This window comes from Colletotrichum siamense (assembly GCF_013390195.1).
Source record: "Colletotrichum siamense strain Cg363 chromosome Unknown KSG_Cg363_contig01, whole genome shotgun sequence".
Lineage (NCBI taxonomy): Eukaryota > Fungi > Ascomycota > Sordariomycetes > Glomerellales > Glomerellaceae > Colletotrichum > Colletotrichum siamense.
Genome location: NW_023501014.1, coordinates 4,153,039 through 4,174,304, shown reverse-complemented (window position 1 = coordinate 4,174,304; position 21,266 = coordinate 4,153,039). Strand labels below are relative to the sequence as shown.

The 21,266-nt window shown below is 53.1% G+C and overlaps 7 protein-coding genes across 7 annotated transcripts; 4 read left to right on the top strand and 3 right to left on the bottom strand.

Annotated features, from left to right (window-relative positions):
• Positions 1-232: 232 nt before the first annotated feature.
• ACOT8-0 (Acyl-coenzyme A thioesterase 8) lies at positions 233-1,329 on the bottom strand (the record flags this gene model as incomplete). The annotated part of the gene is made up of 4 exons (XM_036632910.1): positions 233-283; positions 331-1,075; positions 1,144-1,205; positions 1,276-1,329. 4 exons carry the CDS (start codon positions 1,327-1,329, stop codon positions 233-235), a joined length of 912 nt encoding a protein of 303 aa, XP_036502710.1.
• Positions 1,330-2,370: 1,041 nt separating this feature from the next.
• On the top strand, positions 2,371-4,350 carry CGCS363_v001060 (uncharacterized protein; the record flags this gene model as incomplete). Its single annotated transcript, XM_036632909.1, has 1 exon — positions 2,371-4,350. The coding sequence occupies one exon, from the start codon at positions 2,371-2,373 to the stop codon at positions 4,348-4,350; it is 1,980 nt and encodes a 659-aa protein (XP_036502711.1).
• A 442-nt stretch (positions 4,351-4,792) lies between these two features.
• Positions 4,793-7,875, top strand: CGCS363_v001059 (uncharacterized protein; the record flags this gene model as incomplete). Its single annotated transcript, XM_036632908.1, has 4 exons — positions 4,793-5,884; positions 5,945-6,229; positions 6,335-6,717; positions 6,774-7,875. 4 exons carry the CDS (start codon positions 4,793-4,795, stop codon positions 7,873-7,875), a joined length of 2,862 nt encoding a protein of 953 aa, XP_036502678.1.
• A 2,802-nt stretch (positions 7,876-10,677) lies between these two features.
• Positions 10,678-12,229, top strand: CGCS363_v001058 (Vegetative incompatibility protein HET-E-1; the record flags this gene model as incomplete). Its single annotated transcript, XM_036632907.1, has 3 exons — positions 10,678-10,825; positions 10,912-12,176; positions 12,227-12,229. The coding sequence occupies 3 exons, from the start codon at positions 10,678-10,680 to the stop codon at positions 12,227-12,229; spliced, it is 1,416 nt and encodes a 471-aa protein (XP_036501301.1).
• A 2,029-nt stretch (positions 12,230-14,258) lies between these two features.
• On the top strand, positions 14,259-15,896 carry CGCS363_v001057 (uncharacterized protein; the record flags this gene model as incomplete). The annotated part of the gene is made up of 1 exon (XM_036632906.1): positions 14,259-15,896. One exon carries the CDS (start codon positions 14,259-14,261, stop codon positions 15,894-15,896), a length of 1,638 nt encoding a protein of 545 aa, XP_036502677.1.
• A 733-nt stretch (positions 15,897-16,629) lies between these two features.
• On the bottom strand, positions 16,630-17,770 carry BOA1-4 (Oxidoreductase BOA1; the record flags this gene model as incomplete). The annotated part of the gene is made up of 4 exons (XM_036632905.1): positions 16,630-16,877; positions 16,945-17,294; positions 17,361-17,605; positions 17,666-17,770. 4 exons carry the CDS (start codon positions 17,768-17,770, stop codon positions 16,630-16,632), a joined length of 948 nt encoding a protein of 315 aa, XP_036501298.1.
• Positions 17,771-19,133: 1,363 nt separating this feature from the next.
• Positions 19,134-20,791, bottom strand: CGCS363_v001055 (Uncharacterized protein; the record flags this gene model as incomplete). Its single annotated transcript, XM_036632904.1, has 2 exons — positions 19,134-20,465; positions 20,600-20,791. 2 exons carry the CDS (start codon positions 20,789-20,791, stop codon positions 19,134-19,136), a joined length of 1,524 nt encoding a protein of 507 aa, XP_036501300.1.
• Positions 20,792-21,266: the final 475 nt, after the last annotated feature.

Sequence of the window (21,266 nt, the reverse complement as noted above, 5' to 3'; positions counted from 1 at the left end):
CCCATCTTGGACAGAAGTATCCAAAACTCAATCAGTCCAGTACCATTCACGTGGTCTTTCTGGTTCCTTTGGCCGGGATAGACGAACTAGCATGGGGAATCGCAAGTGGTATGCTCCATGGAAACGAGGAAAAGTGCAAGCAGCAACATTCAGTACTGCTACAGATAGAGAGTCTATAAGGACTACCATCAAAAGGAAGCTCTTAATATCCGTTGATATAATTGAAAAATGCTTATAGCTTCATAGCCGCGCCATCAAGCTCGCCGTTTAATCTGATAACTCCCTGCCAAACATTAGTTGGTTTTCCAGATATCTTTTTGGGGCACACACCTCTTGAACATAGGTCGTTAGTAAGGTACCATCTTTCGCGAACATCCTTGCGGAAGCTAAACATCTCTCGTCTCCCGACCAAGGGCTATGGCCAACAAGTAAAATCCATTCATCAGCTTTGATGCGGGTGGGCGCATGGAAGTAGATGGTATGGCCAAGAGAGGAGAGCATCCCGACAGAACTCCCTTCCAACGACGACGTTTCGACACCCTTCGAGAAACCTCCAGGAAAGTCGAATAACCCAAGCACGTAGGGCGTGATCGAAATAGAGACCCAATCTGATAGATAGGCCAAGATTGCCTGCTGGACCTCGACGTCATCTGCCTGGGCAATTTCCCTCGGCGTCCGGATCCACGTCTGAAGCTTGGAGTTATCCGGCTGACCATTGCTCTTTTCTATCGAGATGGGAAACAGCTGCGGTGCTACGGCCGTAGCAGTGCTGGTTATGGACTCATCAGGCGGCGATCCCCTCGATGGTGGCAGGGTGGGAACATGTTGAACACGCTGCTTCTCGGAAGGGACCGCCCGCATGAACGATAAGGTGCTAGTGAATATACACTTCCCTTCTTGGGTGCCTTGGACCGTTCGGGTGATGAAGGAGCCTCCATCTCGGGTCCTCTGAACGGTGAAGGTAGCTGGAATCGTCTCATTCCCTACAATCAAGAACTGACAATGCATCGAATGGCATAGAAACCCATCGCGTACGGTCTTCTGAGCCGCGACTAGGCTTTGCGCGACGATGGACCTAAGTGATGCGTTAGCAATTGGCAGGTGATTGGGGGTGGTAGTAAACGTTGTCGTCGCCGGTCTTACCCACCGTATATCCCCCTTCCCCCTGGCGGACGCCAGTGATCTGCAGTGGTAGTGAAGACGTCCTGAGATAGTTGATGTTAAGCGGCGTCCGAAGGGCGGTCAATGCAAACGATGAATTAGACAAGCACTCACCGGTTCAGTCTCCGCCAGCTTCAGCATTTCCTCCAACGGAGACAGCTGAGACATAGCCATCGAATCTTTCGGCCGCGTCATTTTCACCGCTGATGTTCTAAGTCTATGGTTTGTAGTCTTGGGTGACAATGATGTGTTTGGGGATGTGAGATACGGACGTTGGTCGACACCGAGGCTCGGGGTTGCAGCGGCCCCACATCTCCGGCTACTTAGGAAGGTCATCCTCGGCTAAAGTGGGCCGCCATCGGCATATTGATGACGAGGGTGATTCACTCACGATATACACAAGAACATAGTAGAGAATGGAGATTGTTCGTCCTTGTAACTCTGCCTGCAGTGGAACCACTTCTGTTATGTCAGGTGCAAGAGGCTTGACCCCCAAGGCGAAGGAATCAACGTAACTTGTACTCGTCCTGAACAACCGGTCTTTCGCGTTTGAAGTATATGTTCCAGTCATCAGCAATTACAAGTAGATATCCAAATGGTGATTTGGATAAACGCAGAACATTCTAGGCAACGTCTCAGTCATTTTTGAATGCTTTACGTCTCGGACTCACCTCTTTGAGTAAGCAATAAAAGACGGTCATGGGTTGTTGAATTGCGGTGGTCGCCGTATCTAAAGGGGGCCAGCGACAAGGAGTAAACTCCAACTAGTTTCGAGAGCGGAAAGACATAAAAGACTTGCCGCTTCGTTAGGTCCAAGACCCCACAGTTCAGGAGGAAAATGGTGAAGACAACGACATAGTCTTACCATTTGGCCGTCCTGGAGGGAGCCGATTGAAACACCCCCACATTTAGGCAGCAATGCGTTTCCTTTATGAATCATCTTCTTATTTTGACTGTATCAAAGTGTGGCATACAACAGCAGCCTATCTACTCAGCCATTTAGTCTCTTGCATGCTCTCCCAAACAATATCATCCTAGGCTTCACTATCTCTTCTCCGAGCGTTCGCCGGGTCACAGCTTTGCAAGCCTCTTGTCGGCTCTGAAGAATTGTTGGCCATGAACGATATTTCATCAACTAATCAACAGATCTGCGAGAGATGTCTCCGGATCGACTTTGTGAATGCGTTGTGGGCGCTGGAGCAGGGAAAGATGGACTCCCAGGGAATCATTCTCGATGATGACGCCGGGAGGTTCGTCTCCGGGGATGAGACAAATTGTGACCTCTGCAATCTTCTCTCAAACGCCGTTCCTTCGAGTTTCATATCCGAGTCCGAGGCGCAAGATTTCGAGCTTCGTGCGTTTTCGTACCTGCAGAACGGCATCGGTGTCAGGCACACTCTTCCGGGCGCACAAGACAGCCTGTTAGTTGTGGTCACTGCCAAGAACATGGTCATTTTTGACGAAACCTTTTTCGACGACTACGGCTATAATGGAAAGTCTTACGTGGTTCTTACAGACGGTAAGCTCGGTCCTTTGAAGCCGCAGGAAATCCCAGCGCTTTTCGACCATGGCAGGGCCCGTCTGTGGATTGACAATTGTAAAGAGGATCATGGACCGTCGTGCAATAAGCCTGTGTCTTCAGCTGCCATTCCAGGGATGAAACTCATCAACTGCAATACTCTCCAAATCGAACCTGCACAGCATGGTATGCAATGGATAGCATTGAGCTATGTATGGAGTCCTCAACCCTCGAGCTCTTCTGCCCAAGTCAATCGTCGATTGCCATCAGAACTGTCGGCTTCAGTCAAGGATGCCATGGCTCTCACAAGGCTTCTTGGGTACCAATATCTATGGGTTGATAAATATTGCATAGATCAGGGCAATGCGGCAGAGCTGAGCGACCAGATCAACAAAATGGACCTAATTTACAGCAACGCCGAGGCCACCATTGTGGCAGCTACCGGCCCAGATGAAACGTATGGCCTACCAGGCGTGGGTTCCACTAAACGGTTCAAACAAGACATCGTTCATGTAGCCGGTGCCGCAATTATCAACATGGGGCCTCACCCGGCTGTGTACGTCGAGGAGGAATTCCGTTGGTGGAAGCGAGGATGGACGTTCCAAGAAGGATTACTCTCCCGACGGAGAATTATCTTCACCGAAACACAGGCATTCTTCGAATGCAACACCGCGAGCTGGATAGAGAGCTTGGGAGGGATCGAGTTAGTCAAAGATCGGCAATCGCTCAATTGGACAAAGTGGAAGAACGGGACTTTCCTCTTGAGTCACTTCATGGGCCAGCCGGAAACCCAGGCCCCAACAGAGACAACAAGGCACGGAGGAAACGAGCTCTTGGAGAACCCCGCCGGAGACTCTAGGATTGCACGCCGTCTCGTCGACTTCTTCCGCCTGATTCAGCAATACACGACGCGGAGCCTGACCTACGACTCTGACTCGCTGAATGCTGCTGCCGGGATGTTGAAGATCTTGGCCAAAAGAAAGCCATCGGTTCTTGCCATCTCGGGCTTGCCCTACGTTTCACTCCCAGCACAAGACGTGTTGATCGACACACAAATATTCATTGCTATAAGTTGGTACCACAAGAGCGGCACGGTTATACGTCGAAGGCGGGAGTTCCCATCGTGGACCTGGGCAGGCTGGGCAGGCGCTATTCGTTGGATGTGCTATCCATTTCTCAGCTCGCTGAAACCATTGAATCCGATAATGCGCGCGGTCGAGCTCGAATTTGTGTCGGGATCATCTACCTTGTTGAAAACAAACTTTGAACATGGACTAAGTGATGTAATGGAGTCGCCTATCGCACTTCGATTTGAAGCGCAATCCGTTCCTCCCTCACTATTCTGCAATGGTCGGACTCCAAGTCATTGGTCTGAAATTGCAATCGGAAACCAACGCCTTTCGAGTGGCATGAAGACGCCTACGGAAACGCCTGTCGAGTTTCTCGAGCGTCTCAGAAGTGGCGTTTGGGGGTGTCTTCTTGTTGGGACGTATCGTCCTCGGCCAATGCTCGCGCCGCAAGCATATTTGATCGTGGTTGAGTGGGTTAGCGGCGCGACGGCAACACGCGTGGGCGCTCTCATGTTCGAGGGAAAAGAGACCATGAACGAGGATATTGGAAGGTTCTATGACGGACTTGATCTGTCATGGATTCGGCTTCGTCTCATTTGAACCCAGAGCTGCTCATACCTTCGACACAGTGTCCTGTCAGTCATCCTTACGAGGTTCTTTACCTAGGGTATTTGTAAGATGATGAATAAAGCTTCAAGACTGACGACGCTCGATGCATCATAGCCTTAAAGATAAAAATTGTGACTCAATCATTAGAATGGTCACTTGGCAACGCAACGTCCGCTGGTCCGTCATCGCCGTCTCGTCGTAAAAGAGGACGAAGTGCAGGGAAGGACGGTATCGTTTTGGGACAACGGCAGCCTTTAGCGATGACAAACTGTACATTTAGAAGTTGATCACTGCGCTTAAGAGTGTATAGGATTATTGGTGGTGTATAGATTTTAATTACATTAATTTTGGTGGCCCTCAAGACGATGTCAGGAACGTGATACTTCAGCCCAGGCTACATCTCTCTCGCACATGCCGCTTCAACGTTGCAACAATGAAGCCCCTTGTCTGTATTCAAGCGCTTCTGCTTCTTCTGGTCTCGAGCGCCGCCCAGATCATAAATCTCAAACCCGTTCCCAACTCCATCCTCTTGGCCACTACCTTACACCCCCCGGTGATCCTTCTCTCCTCCAACGAGACCGCAGCCGTCAAACGTGCTGCAGCGTCACTCTCCATCGACTTCGGCCGTGTCCTCGGAAAGAACAGCACCATCGTCTATGACACCTTCAACACATCCACAACTTTTCCCGTCCTGGTCATCGGAACATTAGGCTACTCCCCTCTCCTCAAGCTCCAAAACTCCTCCATTCAGGGGGAATGGGAATCTTACACGCACGAAGTGATTACGAACCCCTTTCCAGGTATTTCTTCAGCCTTATCAGTAGTTGGCAGCGACAAGCGTGGCACTGTCTACGGCATCTACGCCCTCTCTGAGCAGATAGGCGTCTCTCCGTGGTACTTTTGGGCCGATGTTCCTGTCGCTCCCTCGACATCCCTTCATCTATCTCTCGCCGGTACAATTCATACTCAAGGACCCCCCTCCGTGAAATACAGAGGCATCTTTATCAACGACGAAGAAACCTGCCTCACCTCCTGGGCCCGTACCCGCTTCCCTCTCGCCTCATCCGACCGCAACCGTCCCTTTACCTCTTCTTTCTATGCTCACGTCTTCGAGCTCATCCTCAGACTCAAGGGAAACTACCTCTGGCCCGCTATGAAGAACAGCATGTTCTATGTCGACGATGCTGCCAACGGCGCGCTCGCAGACGACTTTGGCGTGGTGATGGGGACAAGCCATCACGAACCCATGGCGAGGGCGTACCGCGAGCAGGAACGGGACCTCGATGGGAGGTGGGATTGGAGCCTGAACAAGGAGAATCTGACGGCTTTCATGAGGGCAAGTGCGGAGAGGAGCAAGGACTGGGAAACGGTTTACACGATGGGGATGAGGGGAGAGGGGGACACCGAGTCGCCTACGCTTACTGCGCCACAGCTGGAGGAGATCATTGCGGTGCAGCAGGAGATTCTGAACGCTACTCACGGGAGTCGTGCAAGTAGTTTACCCCAAGTTTGGGCATTATACAAGGTCAGTCTCACCATCAATTCCAGCGGACATGAGATTCTTTTGGCTCAATACGAGAAATAGGAAGTCGGGAAGTACTACCAGCAGGGTCTCCAGGTCCCCGACGACGTGACGCTGCTCTGGACTGACGATAACTATGGCAATCTCCTGCGCACGCCGTACCCCAACGAGACATCGCGCACGGGAGGTGCTGGAGTATATTACCACGTAAACTATGTTGGCCGCCCCAAGATTTATGAATGGATCAACACCATCCAGTTGGTCAAGACATGGGAGCAGATGCACCTTGCCTATGAGAAAGGGGCTAGAGAGGTTTGGATTGTGAATGTGGGAGACATCAAACCTCTGGTAAGCTGATTTCCTCCCTGCTTTCCTTTCTTGAATTGCTTGATTTCCATAATCTACCCCTTGTCCACACACATGACAGTAACCTATGCTAAACTTTGGCATCAGGAGATACCCATGACCCATTTCCTCGACATGGCCTGCGACATGTCTCTACACCTCACGCCAATGAGCACGACAATCTGGCTCGAAACGTGGATATCAAAGACGTTCTCCCCAGATATCGCGTCCGCCGTTGCGGACATCTTGAACCGATATGGCCGGCTGGTCAACCGACGAAAGTATGAGACGCTCAACATGCCGCCGTTCGTGTACAGCACACTCTTCTACGATGAGGCTTCCACGGCTCTTGAGGAGTGGGAGACTCTATTAGAAGAAACCTCGAGGGTCTACGAGGGACTTGGAGAAACATGGCGAGGCGCGTTTTACCAAATGGTTTTACACCCTGTAGAGGCTGGGAAGACGGTCAACGAGCTGTATATCAAGGCCGAGTTGGGGAAGTTGCATAAAGCGCAACGACGAACGGCAACGAATCGCCTTGCTACAGAGGCGAGGGCGGCTTTGCCCGGGACAAAGAAATCTCGGCAGAGTACAACGGGAACAATGGGGGTAAGTGGAAGGGGATCATGTGTCAGGTGCATATCGGGTACACACTGTGGTACGAACCGAGTAGCGACGTGATACCGAACCTGGATCATGTCAGTGATGCGGATGTGCCAGCGTCCGGGATTATGGGAGTTGCTGGGCAGGGCGCGGTCGGTGATGTGGATGAGAGGGAGATAGTCTTGTTAGAGATGGATCCGTACTTGCCGCCCGGGCAGAGTCGGTGGATTGACGTATTTTGCCGTGCGAATGGGACGTTTGAGTGGCGGATTGAGTCGAACGTGTCGTGGGTCGGGGTGGACAAGGATGAGGGGACACTTGAGGCCCCTGCAGATATGGATGAGGCGCGGGTGAACATCGAGGTGGATTGGTCTTCTGCCCCCAAGGGGCATAGCACCGCTGCCCTAACCGTTCAGAGGAATGACACAGAGGATGCGGTCACGGTTTTACTTCCCATTTTCAATCCTCCCGTTGTCGAGGAGGACCTGGTCGGACGCTGGATTGAGTCTGGCGGCGTGGTATCCATCGAAGCAGCGCATTACTCTGCCATCGAAACGAAGAACGGGGTCTCGTACGTCGAAGTCCCATTCTATGGCAAGACACACTCGGGAGTCAAACTTTGGCCAGTAGGTGTCGAGTCGTTGACTCAATCCACAGCGCCGAAGCTGCGATATGACTTCTTCACATTCACCGAATGTCAAGACGTCAAGGTACGGATGTATCTTGGCGGCTCGAGGAACCACGACATGACGCGGCCGCTGAAGTATGCTTTTACTGTCGATGACAGGGAGGCTATCGTTGTACAACCGGTTGGTGACGCGGGACTCGGAGAGGATCCAGAAGGATGGGCTGATTCTGTCATTACTGGGGGATGGAATGTGACGACAAATGTGACGGGGGAAAGCTTGAAGGCTGGGAGGCATGAGTTGGGAGTTTGGCTGCTGGAGCCGGGAGTTGTGGTACAAAAAGTTGTTGTTGATCTTGGGGGCGTTAGAGCGAACGGATTGGGGACGCCGGAGAGTCTGATACTGCAGGATGCTCGTTGAACATGATGGAATAATGAATTTCAGGTTTCATGGCGATATGAAGGATTCCAAAGGGCTTGCAGCTGGTTACAGAGGCTATTTGTGAACAGATGCCATCTGAAGGCATTGGTTCGAAGGGCCAGGCATACTTGAACTCTTTGCGAGGGGTACTGAAACCTGTCGAGCAACCTCTGTGGCTCAAGTGACTACAGCCATGTTGTCAGAAAACACAATGACGCTTAGACTCCTGATATCGCAAAGGAGTTTAGGAGCGCGTACGTGTCTCTAGGTCAAGCAACACTTCAGGAGATTAATTGAAGACTCTTAAAAGCTTCTAGATAGTCTCATAAATTGTGTCACGTACGCCTGTGTACGGATTGCAAGACCACATATTTCGCCACTTAAGTTGTAGTTAACTCTAAATGATCTTAAGTGGTTTAGGGTATTCAGGGGGGAATAGTGGTGGATATCATGAAAATATTCTGCCATTTGTGGTTCACAACTGGCAGACGTGATAGCAATCCTCCTCACGCACAGCGACGGCTCAGCCAGTGTTCGATGAGTCCCACACAAACTAATCGCTGCTACATTCCTGAGGGTCCTTCTTCTCTTTCTTCCTCGTGCTAAAATTTAAGCCCGATGCCCCAGCAGCAACAAGTGTTGCACCGGCGGCGGTAAGAGGAGCTATCAATGATATGGCACCTCCAACTACGCACCCAACACCCCCAAGGATTTGTAGCATGGGAACGATATTCTGGATGAACATCTTCTTTCTCTTTTTGGATTTCAAACTCTTCTGTATATGAATTGTTTGTTGTTGGATGTTCTCCTGATCCTGGCGAAAAGAATTTTCGAAAGATTCGTCATAAACAGGTGGTAGTGATGGTACTTTTGGTCGCGACAGCATCCCTTCTCGTTCCGATTCATAGATAGCCATGCTCTCTTGTCTCTCTTCCTCCAGACTTTGGAGTCTGGATTCTTGTTGTCGGAGCTCTTGTGACAAGGACTCGTACTCTTGACTGTTTTGACGCAAGATATCTGCAAAACGTGCTTCCTTCTGAGCACAGATATCGTCGAATGAAGTCTGGAGCTGGTTATTCGCTGCGATGACATCTTTTAGTTCCTCTTTTAGTGCATATCTTTCTTGGGCAATTCTCGAGGCTCTTTCATAATCCTTTTCCGTCTCAGCTTGTTTGTATTGGTCCCAAAGCTGGCTGATCTCTTTCTGTGATTGCTCCCGAATGCGAGCCAGGTCTTGCGTCAGCTCGCTCGCAGCCGAGCTGGCCCGAATATCTATTCCCTCATCCACGATTTCATGCTGTATTTTGAATACAGCGGGTCCTTTCTCGACGTACCTGCTCGAAAGCATATCGATGACTTGCGAGGCGGACCTTTTGCTGCCGTCAAACTGCATGACGCGGCTACCTCGGCGACACATCTGACCCCAAAACCGAGAGTCATCGACTAACTCCTGCTCCCTCTGGCAAGCATTCTCGAGCTGGGTAGTCCCAGGATCGATCTGGTCCCACATGGTTGTGAGCATAACCACGCGATCAAGAGTTTCGAAGCCGCACATCTGCTCCAACATTCTAAAATTTCTCGCCGTTGACCCGCTGACCCTATTCTTATTTATAGGATGCAAATATACTATTCCAGCAAATGCTGCATTCATCCTGTAGAGTTGAGTGAAGAAGAAGGCCTGCTCTTGCAGCACGTCGACATCAGTGCGGGAAGCATCGTCGAATCCAGGTGTGTCGACCAGATAGACTTGCCGGCCGGCCTTCGTCTCGTAGCTATAGATGCCGATTTCGGATGTCCCTGCTCGCAGTGGTCAGTTCTGTCTAATTCATTGTAGTTGCAAACTGTAGCCCAGGCCTGGATCATGTTCATCGGCCGAGCTTATATCGAGAAGACAGATCAAAGGTGTCGCCACGTACGAGAAGTTAGGCTATGCCCGACGCTTGTGTCCAGTTCAGTTAGAGTCGAGATGAATGTGCTTTTCCCTGACCCAGTGATGCCCAAAACAGCAATAATGATGTCGGACTTGGAAAGTCTACACAGCTATCAGAAATGTTTTACTTGCCATCACAACAAAAGAATGAACCGTGTCGTAATCTACCTATCGAGACATTGTACAGAGGAGCACTCCATTTTGAACAAAGCTGTGGTTCCTTCGAAACGTGTCAATTTTCCGTCGATGAACACATTGAAGATGTAGGACGAAAGAAACCAGTAAACGACCCCTGCCATATCGAGAAGTTCATGGTGGACTTAGTTATGTTTGTTCAATATGTGCACATCTATGTGGCTTCATCAATCAGCCCGATGACTCAAACAGAGGTTTGGCGGCATCTTGTCAGCCCATTTAGGTATGTAAGATTTCTCTTTTGGTCTTCGCGCCAATGAACCTTGCAGAAGCAAAGTGATAAGCCAGCCTGCCTCAGCATGACCTATCAAGTGCCTTCGCCTCCCTTTTCGGTGTCTTAAGAACCAATTGATGTGTCCATTGAACGCAGGCAGGCTACCAAAAATAACAGTGACATTCCCATAGCTGTAAATCGCACACAAAAGGTCAGCTTGTCGGGTGACCCCCCTCCATGCATGGAGTCAGAACCATTTTTAGCCAACTGCCATGTGAGTCGGATGCCTCAGCCTAGTGCGTTCCCTTCCTCCGACGCTTACTGTCCTCTCTCTAGTAAAGCATCTCTTTCTTGGTTAACCATACTAAGCTAACCTACTTCCGCTGTTGTGAGCCGATGTATGAACTTCGGCGTGTTTTAGGAATCTGGTTTTGCCCCATTCGCATGTCTTTTAATCGGCAGTATGGCAGATAAAGCAGCTTCACTCACATTCCAGCCGCAGCCCAGCGACGTCTTGATTGCCGTCATGGGAATCACAGGTTCTGGGAAAAGCACATTTATCTCCCACTGCACCGACAAGAATATTTCCATCGGAGAGGGTCTTCATAGTGGTAAGCATCCGCCCGTGGTATAACTACTGCCATAATCATTTGGTTTCAACTGGCAAGGATCTTCGGCTTATGTCTCGATGCTTCAGACACACAAGACATTGTCCCCTACCCCTGCAAACCCGATATTGGCGCCAACGTCTACCTCATCGACACCCCAGGTTTCGACGACACAGAACGCGACGATGCCGAAATTCTCAGACAGATTGCGACTTGGGTAGGCGACACATATAAGAAGAAGGTACATATCCGCGGCATCTTATACCTTCACCGCATTACCGACGTTCGGATGCAAGGGGCAGCTATCAGAAACCTCTTCATGTTCAAGAAGCTCTGCGGGAAAGACGCTCTACAGAATGTTATTCTCGTCACGACGATGTGGGAGGAGGTTCGACACAATGTCGGGATTCAGAGAGAGGATGAACTCAGAACGAAACCCGGTTACTGGGGTGAGATGATTAGTAGAGGCTCGAGGATGGCACGACATCATAACCACGATGAATCGGCGCGCAATATTATCCACACCCTTCTCGACACAACGACGCGGACCACGCTCGCGATCCAAACGGAGATGGTAGACGAGAACAAGGATCTCCACGACACCAGTGCAGGGAAGGAGCTGGACAGTATATTGACACTTGAGCGTGAGCGCTTTGCCCGCGATATTGAACAGCTGAAGCAAGATATGGCAGAGGCTCGAGAGCTTCAAGACAAAGAGTCACAGGATCAGATACAGCAGCTACAGAATCAGAGACAAGATGAAATTGCGAATCTCCTCCACCAACAGGAAAGCTTGAAGGTTAGCCTGGAACAGCTTCACGAGGAGAGGTTCGCAAAACTGGAGCAGCTTTTGACCACGCAACAGAGCCAAATGGAGAAGGACAGGTTGAAAATTGCGGAACTCAGGGAGCAGTTGGCTAAAGCGTCGCTGGTGAAAAATCCAGATCTGACACATTCGTCGAGCAACTTGGATGCAGCAACTTACAGATGCGTCCACAACCTCGAGGGATATACTAGTGAGGTTAATTCCGTGTTCTTCTCACCGGACAGCGAATGCTTGGCTTCAGGGTCGGGAGACCATACCATCAAGATTTTTGATAGCAAGCTCGGCCGCTGTCTACAAACACTTGAGGGCCATAGCCGTTCGGTCTCGTCCATAGCCTACTCTCCGGACGGACGCCACATAGCTTCAGCCTCGAGGCTGCAAAAAGGGACCATCAACATATGGGATAGCAGGTCTGGTCGCTCTCTCCAAAGACTTGAGGACGAAGATGGTGCGGTCTTCTCTTTGGCCTACTCGCCCGACGGCCGCCGAATTGTCTCAGCCACAGGGTCATCTGATAATACTGCTAAGGTATGGGAAAGTAGCACTGGGCGCTGCCTTCAGATACTCAAGGGCCATAGTGATTCGGTATTACCTGTGGCTTACTCTCCGGATGGTCGCTGCATAGCCTCAGGGTCGTCTGATAAGACGGTTAAGATCTGGCACAGTAGCATTGGATGCTGCCTACACACATTCGACGGCCATATGGGTGCAATTTGGTCTGTAGCTTACTCACCAGACGGTCGCTATATAGCCTCGGGATCGCAGGATAATGCTATTAAGATATGGAACAGCAACACTATGCGCTACCTTCAGACACTCGAGGGCCACAGTGGTACAGTCTATTCTGTGGCCTACTCGCCAGATGGCCGTTGCATAGCCTCAGGTTCGAGGGACGGTACCGTTAAGATCTGGAATACTAGCACCGGGCGCTGTATCCAGACATTGGAAGGTCATCAAGGTTGGGTATTTTCTGTGGCCTATTCGCCGGACGGCCGCCTCATGGCCTCGGGTTCGGCCGATAAGACCATCAAGATATGGCGCACGCAGCTTTCGGGTTGAAGCTCTCGTCCACATAGACTGGCTTCCAAACTACGACCAGTTAGATATCTATCTCATCCCATGCGTTAAGCTTTCCCTGATTTACTTACTGAGACTTTTCAAAAACTCTCGGTGGTACTGGACGTAACCCGCATACGTCTGTACGGACATGGAGTTACGAGCGCATCTATTGGTAATGTACTGGGCTTGAAATGGCAAAGTTGGAAGTCCATATTCGCTGAGCATTTGGCGGCTTTTTTAACTTAGGGCGACTACAAAGCTCAGTAAACCCAAGAATACAGGATAGTTACTGTCTCTACTTCTTTTGAGCATCATGTTCTGCCATATGACGAACCGAAAGGTCAAATCGGACAATTGTTAGCACCAGGCAGTGAAGGCAATTGTCAATTTTCTTGCCTGTCGCTGAAACAGGCCCATCACGATTCCCGGAATAAGGTAGTTTTTCTTGACAAGATACATAGTTCAACTGCCCGTACACAACCCGTCTTTCAATCCAAAATAATTGCATTCAACACGAATTTATTGACGGCCAGCTAATGATGGTTATGAAGCGAACTTTTGCTAGTACTTACAGGACAAGCCTGTTCAGTGATTGCCATCCGTAAGTTTCAAGCTCCTTCAAAGAGAACGACGAAGATGCTGAATGATGTAACCAGAAGCTACGCAGGCAGCCCAACAGTACTTCATGTACAGTTGCAGAGTCAACTCCCACAGAGCCTCAAGAAACCACAAACCCCCAATCTTCGACAATCACCCGATGAGAGTCCACTTTACATGCAGACCGATCGTGCCATGCCCGCAACTGGGTCTCTGTATGGCGTATCCCCTCCGCATGGAGCTACCAAGGTCATCAACAGGCATGCATACCATCCCCCGACTTCATTGGCCCGACAGCCTCACTTGTGCAACCCAATAAGGACGCACCAGGTCTCTCGACTGCAGCGACTCATGCAATCAGCTACACTAACGCACCGCCTCGCAAAGCAGGCCAAACGGCTCGCGATGTTGGGTTCGGTTTGGGTGGAGCGCGCAGGTCGCATATCCAGGCCGCAGGTCGCAGCAAAAGTACGCTCTCTCCCTGAAGCAAGAAGACATCACCAGGCTGCTGATTGCAGAAAGGTCCGGTTGCCTTACAGCCTGCTTGGAACACGATTGAGGGCAGGGCGGGCGGCCGTTGATTGAACGGAGCTGCATGAACGGCTCATGCCTCCGCACTTTACCAATTGGAGGGGAAGCGGGATGTGTGTGACCATTGCCAGCTCATAGAACACGCCCATCACTCCTCACTTGGGACCGTCGGGCGTTCACGACCTTTTTTTACCTTTACGCACCCCACAACGTGCGGTCTCGACATCATGACATTCGGTTTTCTAGCCTCAGCCCGTCGGCGTCGATAGCGCTTCCTTCAATAATCATCGAAAATACCATTGGAATTATTTCCCGCTGAATTAGCCCCGCGCTCTTCAGATTCGGCTTGTGCCTGAGCCGTGATCGGCCATCCGGTACCCTTGATACCCAACGCAACAGCGCCGCAACAAAACAGCCGATAAGATGACGTCCGACGAGTCTGATTTGTACGACAGCGACTCGGAGCCGGGAGTGGCGACGCGCACGCATCACGGACCGAAGAGTGTGCAATTTGACTTATCGTCGTCGCCGTCGCAATTCCTCGAAGGGATCCCCCGGAGGCGTCCGAGCAGCCGGTCCCATCACCGGCACAGAAGCACCGAGCGCCCCCCGAACCCTTTCGCTCCCGCATCCGCACCGTTCCCGGTCCCAGGATCTCGCGCACGCCCCATGCCGCCGCATGTCCAGACCCAGAATCTACCCCAGTTCTCCAGAAGCATGGGCGGGAACCCCTTCAGCCCGAATCCCGTCGACCCATCGCCGCCGTATTATTCATACCCGTCAGCGGCCGGGTACAACTACCCCCCAGGCCAGTATCCGAACAGCGCACCCCCAAGGCCGCCGTCATCCGGCCATCACCGGGCTAACCCGTTCGACCCTTCGCCCAGGTCGTACACAGACCGTGAAAGTCCGTACTATGGAATCCCGGTGCCGTCACAGCCTCAGCCGATACCTCGCTATGAGGGCAGAAACCCCTCTCGGCCAAAACCGCGCCCTATCCAGCCGCAGTCAGTCGACATGGAGCACGTCCAGCGGACCATGAGCAGTCTCCTCGAGCGCGAGAAGGCGCGAGAGAGGCAGGCTATGGAAGCTGCGCAGCGTGAGAGGGACATTGCCGTCCTCAGCAGGGAGATGGACAGGAAGATGAAGCTCGGTTTCGGGGAGATCCGGAACGAGCTGTTCCAGAACGACTTGAATTCTGAACCAGGGCCGCCGCGGTCAGAGTATGCAATGCGGATGTACACGACACCCGCGCGGTCTGTCGATGACCGGACGTACTGGGCCGGCAGACCCGGTGCGCCGCCGCCCGATCTCAACCAGCAAGAGATGGACCAGCTGTGGGAGGGCAGGAGACAGCTCGATCCCAAGTACGCGAACCGGATCCAAGGCCGGCAAGATCCCAGGCTGGAATTCGACAGACGGTCCTCGTTCAGCTCCCGCCTTGACCCGGAGCAGATGCAGAGAGCCATCCAGGCCGGCGTGGAGGTTGCCCTGAGCGAGCTAGACAACAGCTACGGCGCTCCCAGTCCTCTCTCGCAACGGCCTGCCTCGACTGTCTACGGAACAAGCCCGACCGCCCGCCGGCATTCGCAGCAGATGTGGCCTAACGGAATGTACAGAGCCGAGACGATGGAGCCGCGGAGCAGCCCCTTTGCGCCTCCGTCGCCCGTCGAACAGCGCAGAGCCTTCGACCGGCACGCGGTGGACAACCCGCAGACGGAAGCGGAATGGGTCGGCCGCCCGCGTCCGCGGCGGAGAACCGAAGGGATGAACATCACCGTCCAGCGGAGCGGCGCGCCGGGGCGGTCCGCCTCGCACAGAGACAAGCCGCGGTCCAGACCGGAAATACAGATGAGCGGGGGACGGGGACCGACGTACCAAGATGTGGGCGCATCCACCGCCGTTGTTCGAAGAATACCAGCTGATCAAGTTGGGCCTAGAAGATTGTACCCTAACGGGTACCGAGAACCGTATTTTGAGGAGGACACAGACTCGGACGAGTCGAATGCGCAGACGCTGGCCAGGTATCCGCCGCCGCCGGTGCCGGACCCCCCGAGGTGATTGACGAACACGACATGGGTCAAGTGGGAGACTGATTGCATGTGATGGAATGAGATGAGCCATATGTTTACATGATTATAGGGGTGCGGATGATTGTCAGCTACAATATTGGCTAGATTGCAAGGGCGTTGACATCACATTAGCGAGACTACTTTTCAGCTTCCTCTTGAATTTGACTACATCGAAGAGCGAGGATTTGCCATGTGCTGTTACCTGAGAGTTCTATCAAGTGAGGATATCACGGGAGAGGAGCGAAAGAGGTGTGCAAAAAAGAAGCATTTTCGCGCGACCCGGTTTCGATCCAGGGGCCTTGGCTTTAATGGAGCCACGCTCTGCCTCTGAGCTATCGCGCCGTCGTGGATTGTTGAGGAAGACGTGTCTTCGTCGGGAAATGAAGGATGGAGGCAGATACAAGGTTGGGATTCAGAAAGGTTGGTCGAAAGGGTGGTTGACTCATATCAAAGTACTGTTGAGAGATGGTTCAACCTTGTGTGAGGTAGGACTGACAGTGTCTCTACTCACCACTATCTGAATCGATGTCGAGATCTTCTCGAACCAGATGGGTTTAACTATTAACTAATATGGATGATCTGGTATATGCAGAGGCTTACCCTTCTGTCCAAGCCAGGATCGGCACGCTGTTATGCAATGTGCAAGCCTTTGTGGCTACTGATTCCCGGCGATCCTCAAGACACATGCTCGAATATCGACAGACATGCTCCTCTCGTCATGTTCAACGCCTCGCCCAAGCCTTCTCCAACGCCTCCCTTACCTTCATCGGCTTGATCTCGGGGAACTGGGCATTCGACGACCTCGCACTGAGATCGAACCTGCCTTGATCAAACAAAAGCATGTACGACGACAGCATCGTCTGCAAGGTGTCCTCGGAGAACCAGTGCAGCCCAACCTTCTGCGACGGCAGGATCGTCGCCTTCCCGCTGCGGTACACCTCGTCCCCCTCGTACTTTACAGACTTTGTACCTACGAGATGACCCTTCGTCAGTAAAGCAATTCGCTCTGAGGGAGGATGGCTGCAAACGTTACATACCCTTGACGTCCTCCGCAATGGCAAGGAACTGATTCCACGTCACCGTCTCGCCGACGAGAAAGGTGCGCGGCTCCCACTCTCGCACGTCGAGCCAGGCGGCAACGTACCGCCCGACGTCAGACGTGTGGGTGAAGGTGACGTTCACGTCCCCGGAGCCGGGCAGGACCGCGGCGTTGCTCGCCATGTCGACCACGACCGTCCAGGGGGTCATGTGGGACTTCACCGCGGGCATGCACCAGTAGTCGAGGAAGAAGCCGTTATGGAAGGACGTGTGCTCGAGGTCCGTCGTCTCCTCGAGCGCCTTCCTGCTGTCGAGCTTGAAGCCTGCGTTGAACAGGACGTCCCGGTCCCTGGACGTTCTTTGGTTAGCTCCGAGTTTTCTCCAGGAGGGGGGAGTAAGATAGGATGTGTGTTACCCCTCGTCCAAGGGGATGCCCCAGTCACTCGGAACGAATCGTCGCGTGGCTTTGGCGGCGTCCGCGGCTTGGATGAGCTGGATCTCGGGGATCTGGTCTCGTACTTTCAGGGACTGGGTGGTGGTCAAGGCCGAAATCAGCGTGTGGACGTTGTGTTTCTCCAACGTCCCTGTCGTGGCCTCCACGTCCGCGTAGTCGACCTCGATGATGGGCACGTTGAGCTCGTTGGAAAGGGTCGGGTTGGCCTGGGGAGTGTTGAGATGAGAAGGAAATGTCTCTCGAGGCAGAACTTGGGGGTGTCAAACCTTTCGGCTGAAGATGATCACATCGTGAGTGCCGGCTTGTTGTATGGCTTCCACAATAGCACGGCCGATGCCGCCAGTGGCACCGGCGACTGCGACGACGACCATTCTGGATGTGGTCAGGGGAATCTATGTTGAGGAAAGTTCTAGTCCACTCAGACTTGCACAGTATATGTGCTCAGAGCAATACGAGCCCAGGAGTCTCTTCGACGAGACCTGCATCGGCGTGTTCCTTTTATGATGTACGTTTCTACTCTGCGAGTGACGCACATCATACGCCCAGCAGACATTCCCAGCGGACTTTTCGGGGGAGAACAACATGATGTGCGGACTTGTGCAGACCATCAGCCGGCGGAGAATATCCTCCAACCTACAAAAGTTGGCGGAGTTTGAATCCCAAAGTCTCGGCCAAAGCCTTGTCGTCTCGTTATCGGACACACCAACTATCCCGACGTCCTCCTCTTGCGCAGCTTGCCGTCAAGAGGCCCCCCTGGGACTTTCATGTCCGGGTGCTGTTCCGGCGGGTTGCTACTAGATTCGGAAGCAGCATCCTCGAACGGCCAACTTTGGCGACACGACAGCAACGCTTTCTGATGTATCCTTGTGCCATGGTCGACTGCCTCCGCGTATATCTGGTCCTCCCAGAGCTGCGGCCAATAGACGGCGTTGAAACGCGAGGCCCAGCCTCGGACTCTAAGGGGGGTTTCGCATATGGACAACACTGGAAAAGGCTGGCATCATGTCGGAAACCAGAATTCGGTGACTAGAGCCAGCGAGGCCAATCTTTCACGCCAGGCATGTCGTGAAGGCTGGGACGGATGGCTTGATCAAATCCATCTGGATGGCAGACATTCGGAGACGGAAAGAGTAGATTGACAATTCGATTGCAGAGTTTACAAATGCATCTAACATGGCCTCGTCTCTACTCATCTATACACAACGCAACTGAGGTCTCGGGATCATACACATGGGGTATCCATTTATATTACTATTCACATGTAACGTGGCTCCTACGCCTCTCTATGCTGACGGAACGCACTCTACTCTATCGGGTCCGCTTCTACAATCGCTAGTCGCAAAGAGGTCGAAGCAATACAGGCGTCCTGAAGCGTGCCGCCTGGGTTGGGACATTATGCCTCCTCGGCGTTCTTCATCAGCCTTTTCTCATCATTATCCAGAGTTTCAATAGTCCCTGGATTTGGATATTTGGTCGTCGACCGACATAAAGCGTGTCCTTGGAGGAGTTTAATTTAGAGGCTCGACCTTACCGAGCCTTTTGGAGTTTAGGTGGCTTTTCCCACGACGTGATCAAGGCGCACCCTGAGGGACTATATGCCTTCTTTTGGAGGGGTGCTGGCATGCCGTGGAGTGCCTTGGCTCGAAGCCGGACTTGGGTCATTGACAGCTCACTGCAGGAACCATCAACGCCAACTGCATGAAATCGTCGTTACCAAAGACGCAGGTGTCTCACTCAGTAGATGGAGCACTCTGCCTCGGCGCGGCGGAAGGCATCCGCAAAGAAGGACTGCATGGCCGTGTAGTGGAACAGGATGCCGCCGAGAACGGCCAGATGCCACAGGTTGTGGCTGCCGCCGATGTAATCGAACATGCCGGGACACCACCTCTCGGGGATCTTGCTGGCGTACACGAAGGCGCCCAGGAGGTAGACGAAGATAGACTTTGCGATGGGCGTGTAAAAGGTCCACACAAAGTCGGGGCCGTGGGAGAAGTACAGCTGCAGGATGGGCAGGAAACCGGTGGCGCCGAGGCCGACGAAGAAGGCGACGCGGGCCCACGCCATGTCTGCTCCGTTGAAGGTGGGGTGCCAGGGGAGGATGACGCCGCCGATGCCGAGGAAGGCGGTGGTCGACATGTACGTCCAGCGGCTGACGGGGTCGCAGTAGAAGGCGGTGTATTCGGTGGTCACGATGGATGCGGCGATCAGCAGGGAGATGCCGGTGTAGTCGACACACGCAAAGATGGAGATTGCGTCGACGTCCGCGACGGCGTTCATGGTGTGCCAGATGGTCGAGCAGACCAGCGTCAGGCACGCGGTGAAGAAGAAGACGGCGGCGATGAAGATGTCGGTCTTGGTGCTGAGGGAGAAGTTGACGTTGCGGGGATAGAAGTAAAGAGCGACGGCCAGGACGATGAACAGGCCGATGGCGTGGGACCAGATGTTGACGAGCTCGTTTGAGACGCCAAAGGCGGACCAGATGCACTCCAGCTTGGACTCGGTAAAGCGGTAGCCGTTGCGGATGTGCGGGTTGATGCGCCACGGCATGGGCAGGTCGTCGTAGGTGATCAGCTTTGTCGTCCTCGCGCGTTCAATGGCACGCTCAATCGTCTCCTCGAGGCTCTCCGCCGCACGCTTGGCCCGCCCGATACTCTCGTCCACGACCTCGCGGGCGAGCTCGATACCGCCGTCGACGACCCTGCGTCCCTCGGACATGAAGGCTCCGGCGGCGCTCGTGGCGCTGGCCAGGCTCTGCTCGCGGAGCTTGTAAGCGCGGCTCTCGTACTCGGTGAGCATGTCGTCGAGCAGCTCGATGCCGACGCGGGCCTTTTCGTTCAGGGACTCGGCGGAGGCGAGGGCGTCCTGGTAGCGGGCTTCCAACGTCTCGACCATGATGTGCAGGCGCCTGCGGCCTGCGCCGAGGACTTCCTCCGAGGCGTGGGAGCATCGTGCGCGGACGGTCTGGAGGGTGGAGAAGGCGCGGGATATGCTAGAGTCGAAGGTGAGCTCGCCGTATTCCTCAATGAATTCGAGGCGGCGCTCGAGTTCGGTGAGAAAGAGGTCGACCTGTTTTTGGTGTAACGAAGTACATGTCAGTCATTTTTCTCTTGGTCCGATGCTCGGGTGTAGTGGGGGAGGTGTAACCAAACAAAACAAAACACCCTTGCAACCACAACTACAACAACAGCCTCAAAACTCACCTTCAACAGCAAATGCTCCTCTCCGTCCATGATGTGGCTGACGATTGACTTGCGTCTAGGGATGAAGAAGGAGTGTCGTCGTCTGCGGGCGAGTTCGGTGCCTTCGGGCTGAGCTCCGGAGGTGGTGGCCACGGCAATGTCTTCGTCGTCGTGGACGGCGGCGCCGGAGCAGGGGGACTTGAGCGAGGTCATGTTGACGAGGGGGTCCATTACTCTGCTGTGTTTTAAACGATACAGAAGTCGTTTCCCAAGCTCGAGGGGTTCGGCCTCGGCAGGATGGGATACAGACAAAACGCCTGCAGCCGATTAAGTCTCCGCCGGTCTGTAACGAGTAAAAGCTACCGGAGTGTTGGAGTCTTGGGGCTGGCAAGCAACAGGTTGCACCCGGTATATTGCAGCAGAAACGATGGCGGCTCTGCTCTGGAGGTTGTGTATAGTTGTGGTGGGTTGCAGTTGCGGCGAGCCGTCGGTGTTGACTTGCGAAGCCACGGGTGGGAGGCGAGGGAATCAATTGGCTTATACTCAAAGTCCGAAGGGGGGCCCAGCGAGAATGGGGGGGTTTGTGTGTGAGTGGGACACGGCGGAAGAGCGGATTTTGGGCGCTATGCTATCGGTTTTTTCCTTTCCTTCCTTGGCTTCTCCACGAAATAAAATGCTTCTAGTCTGT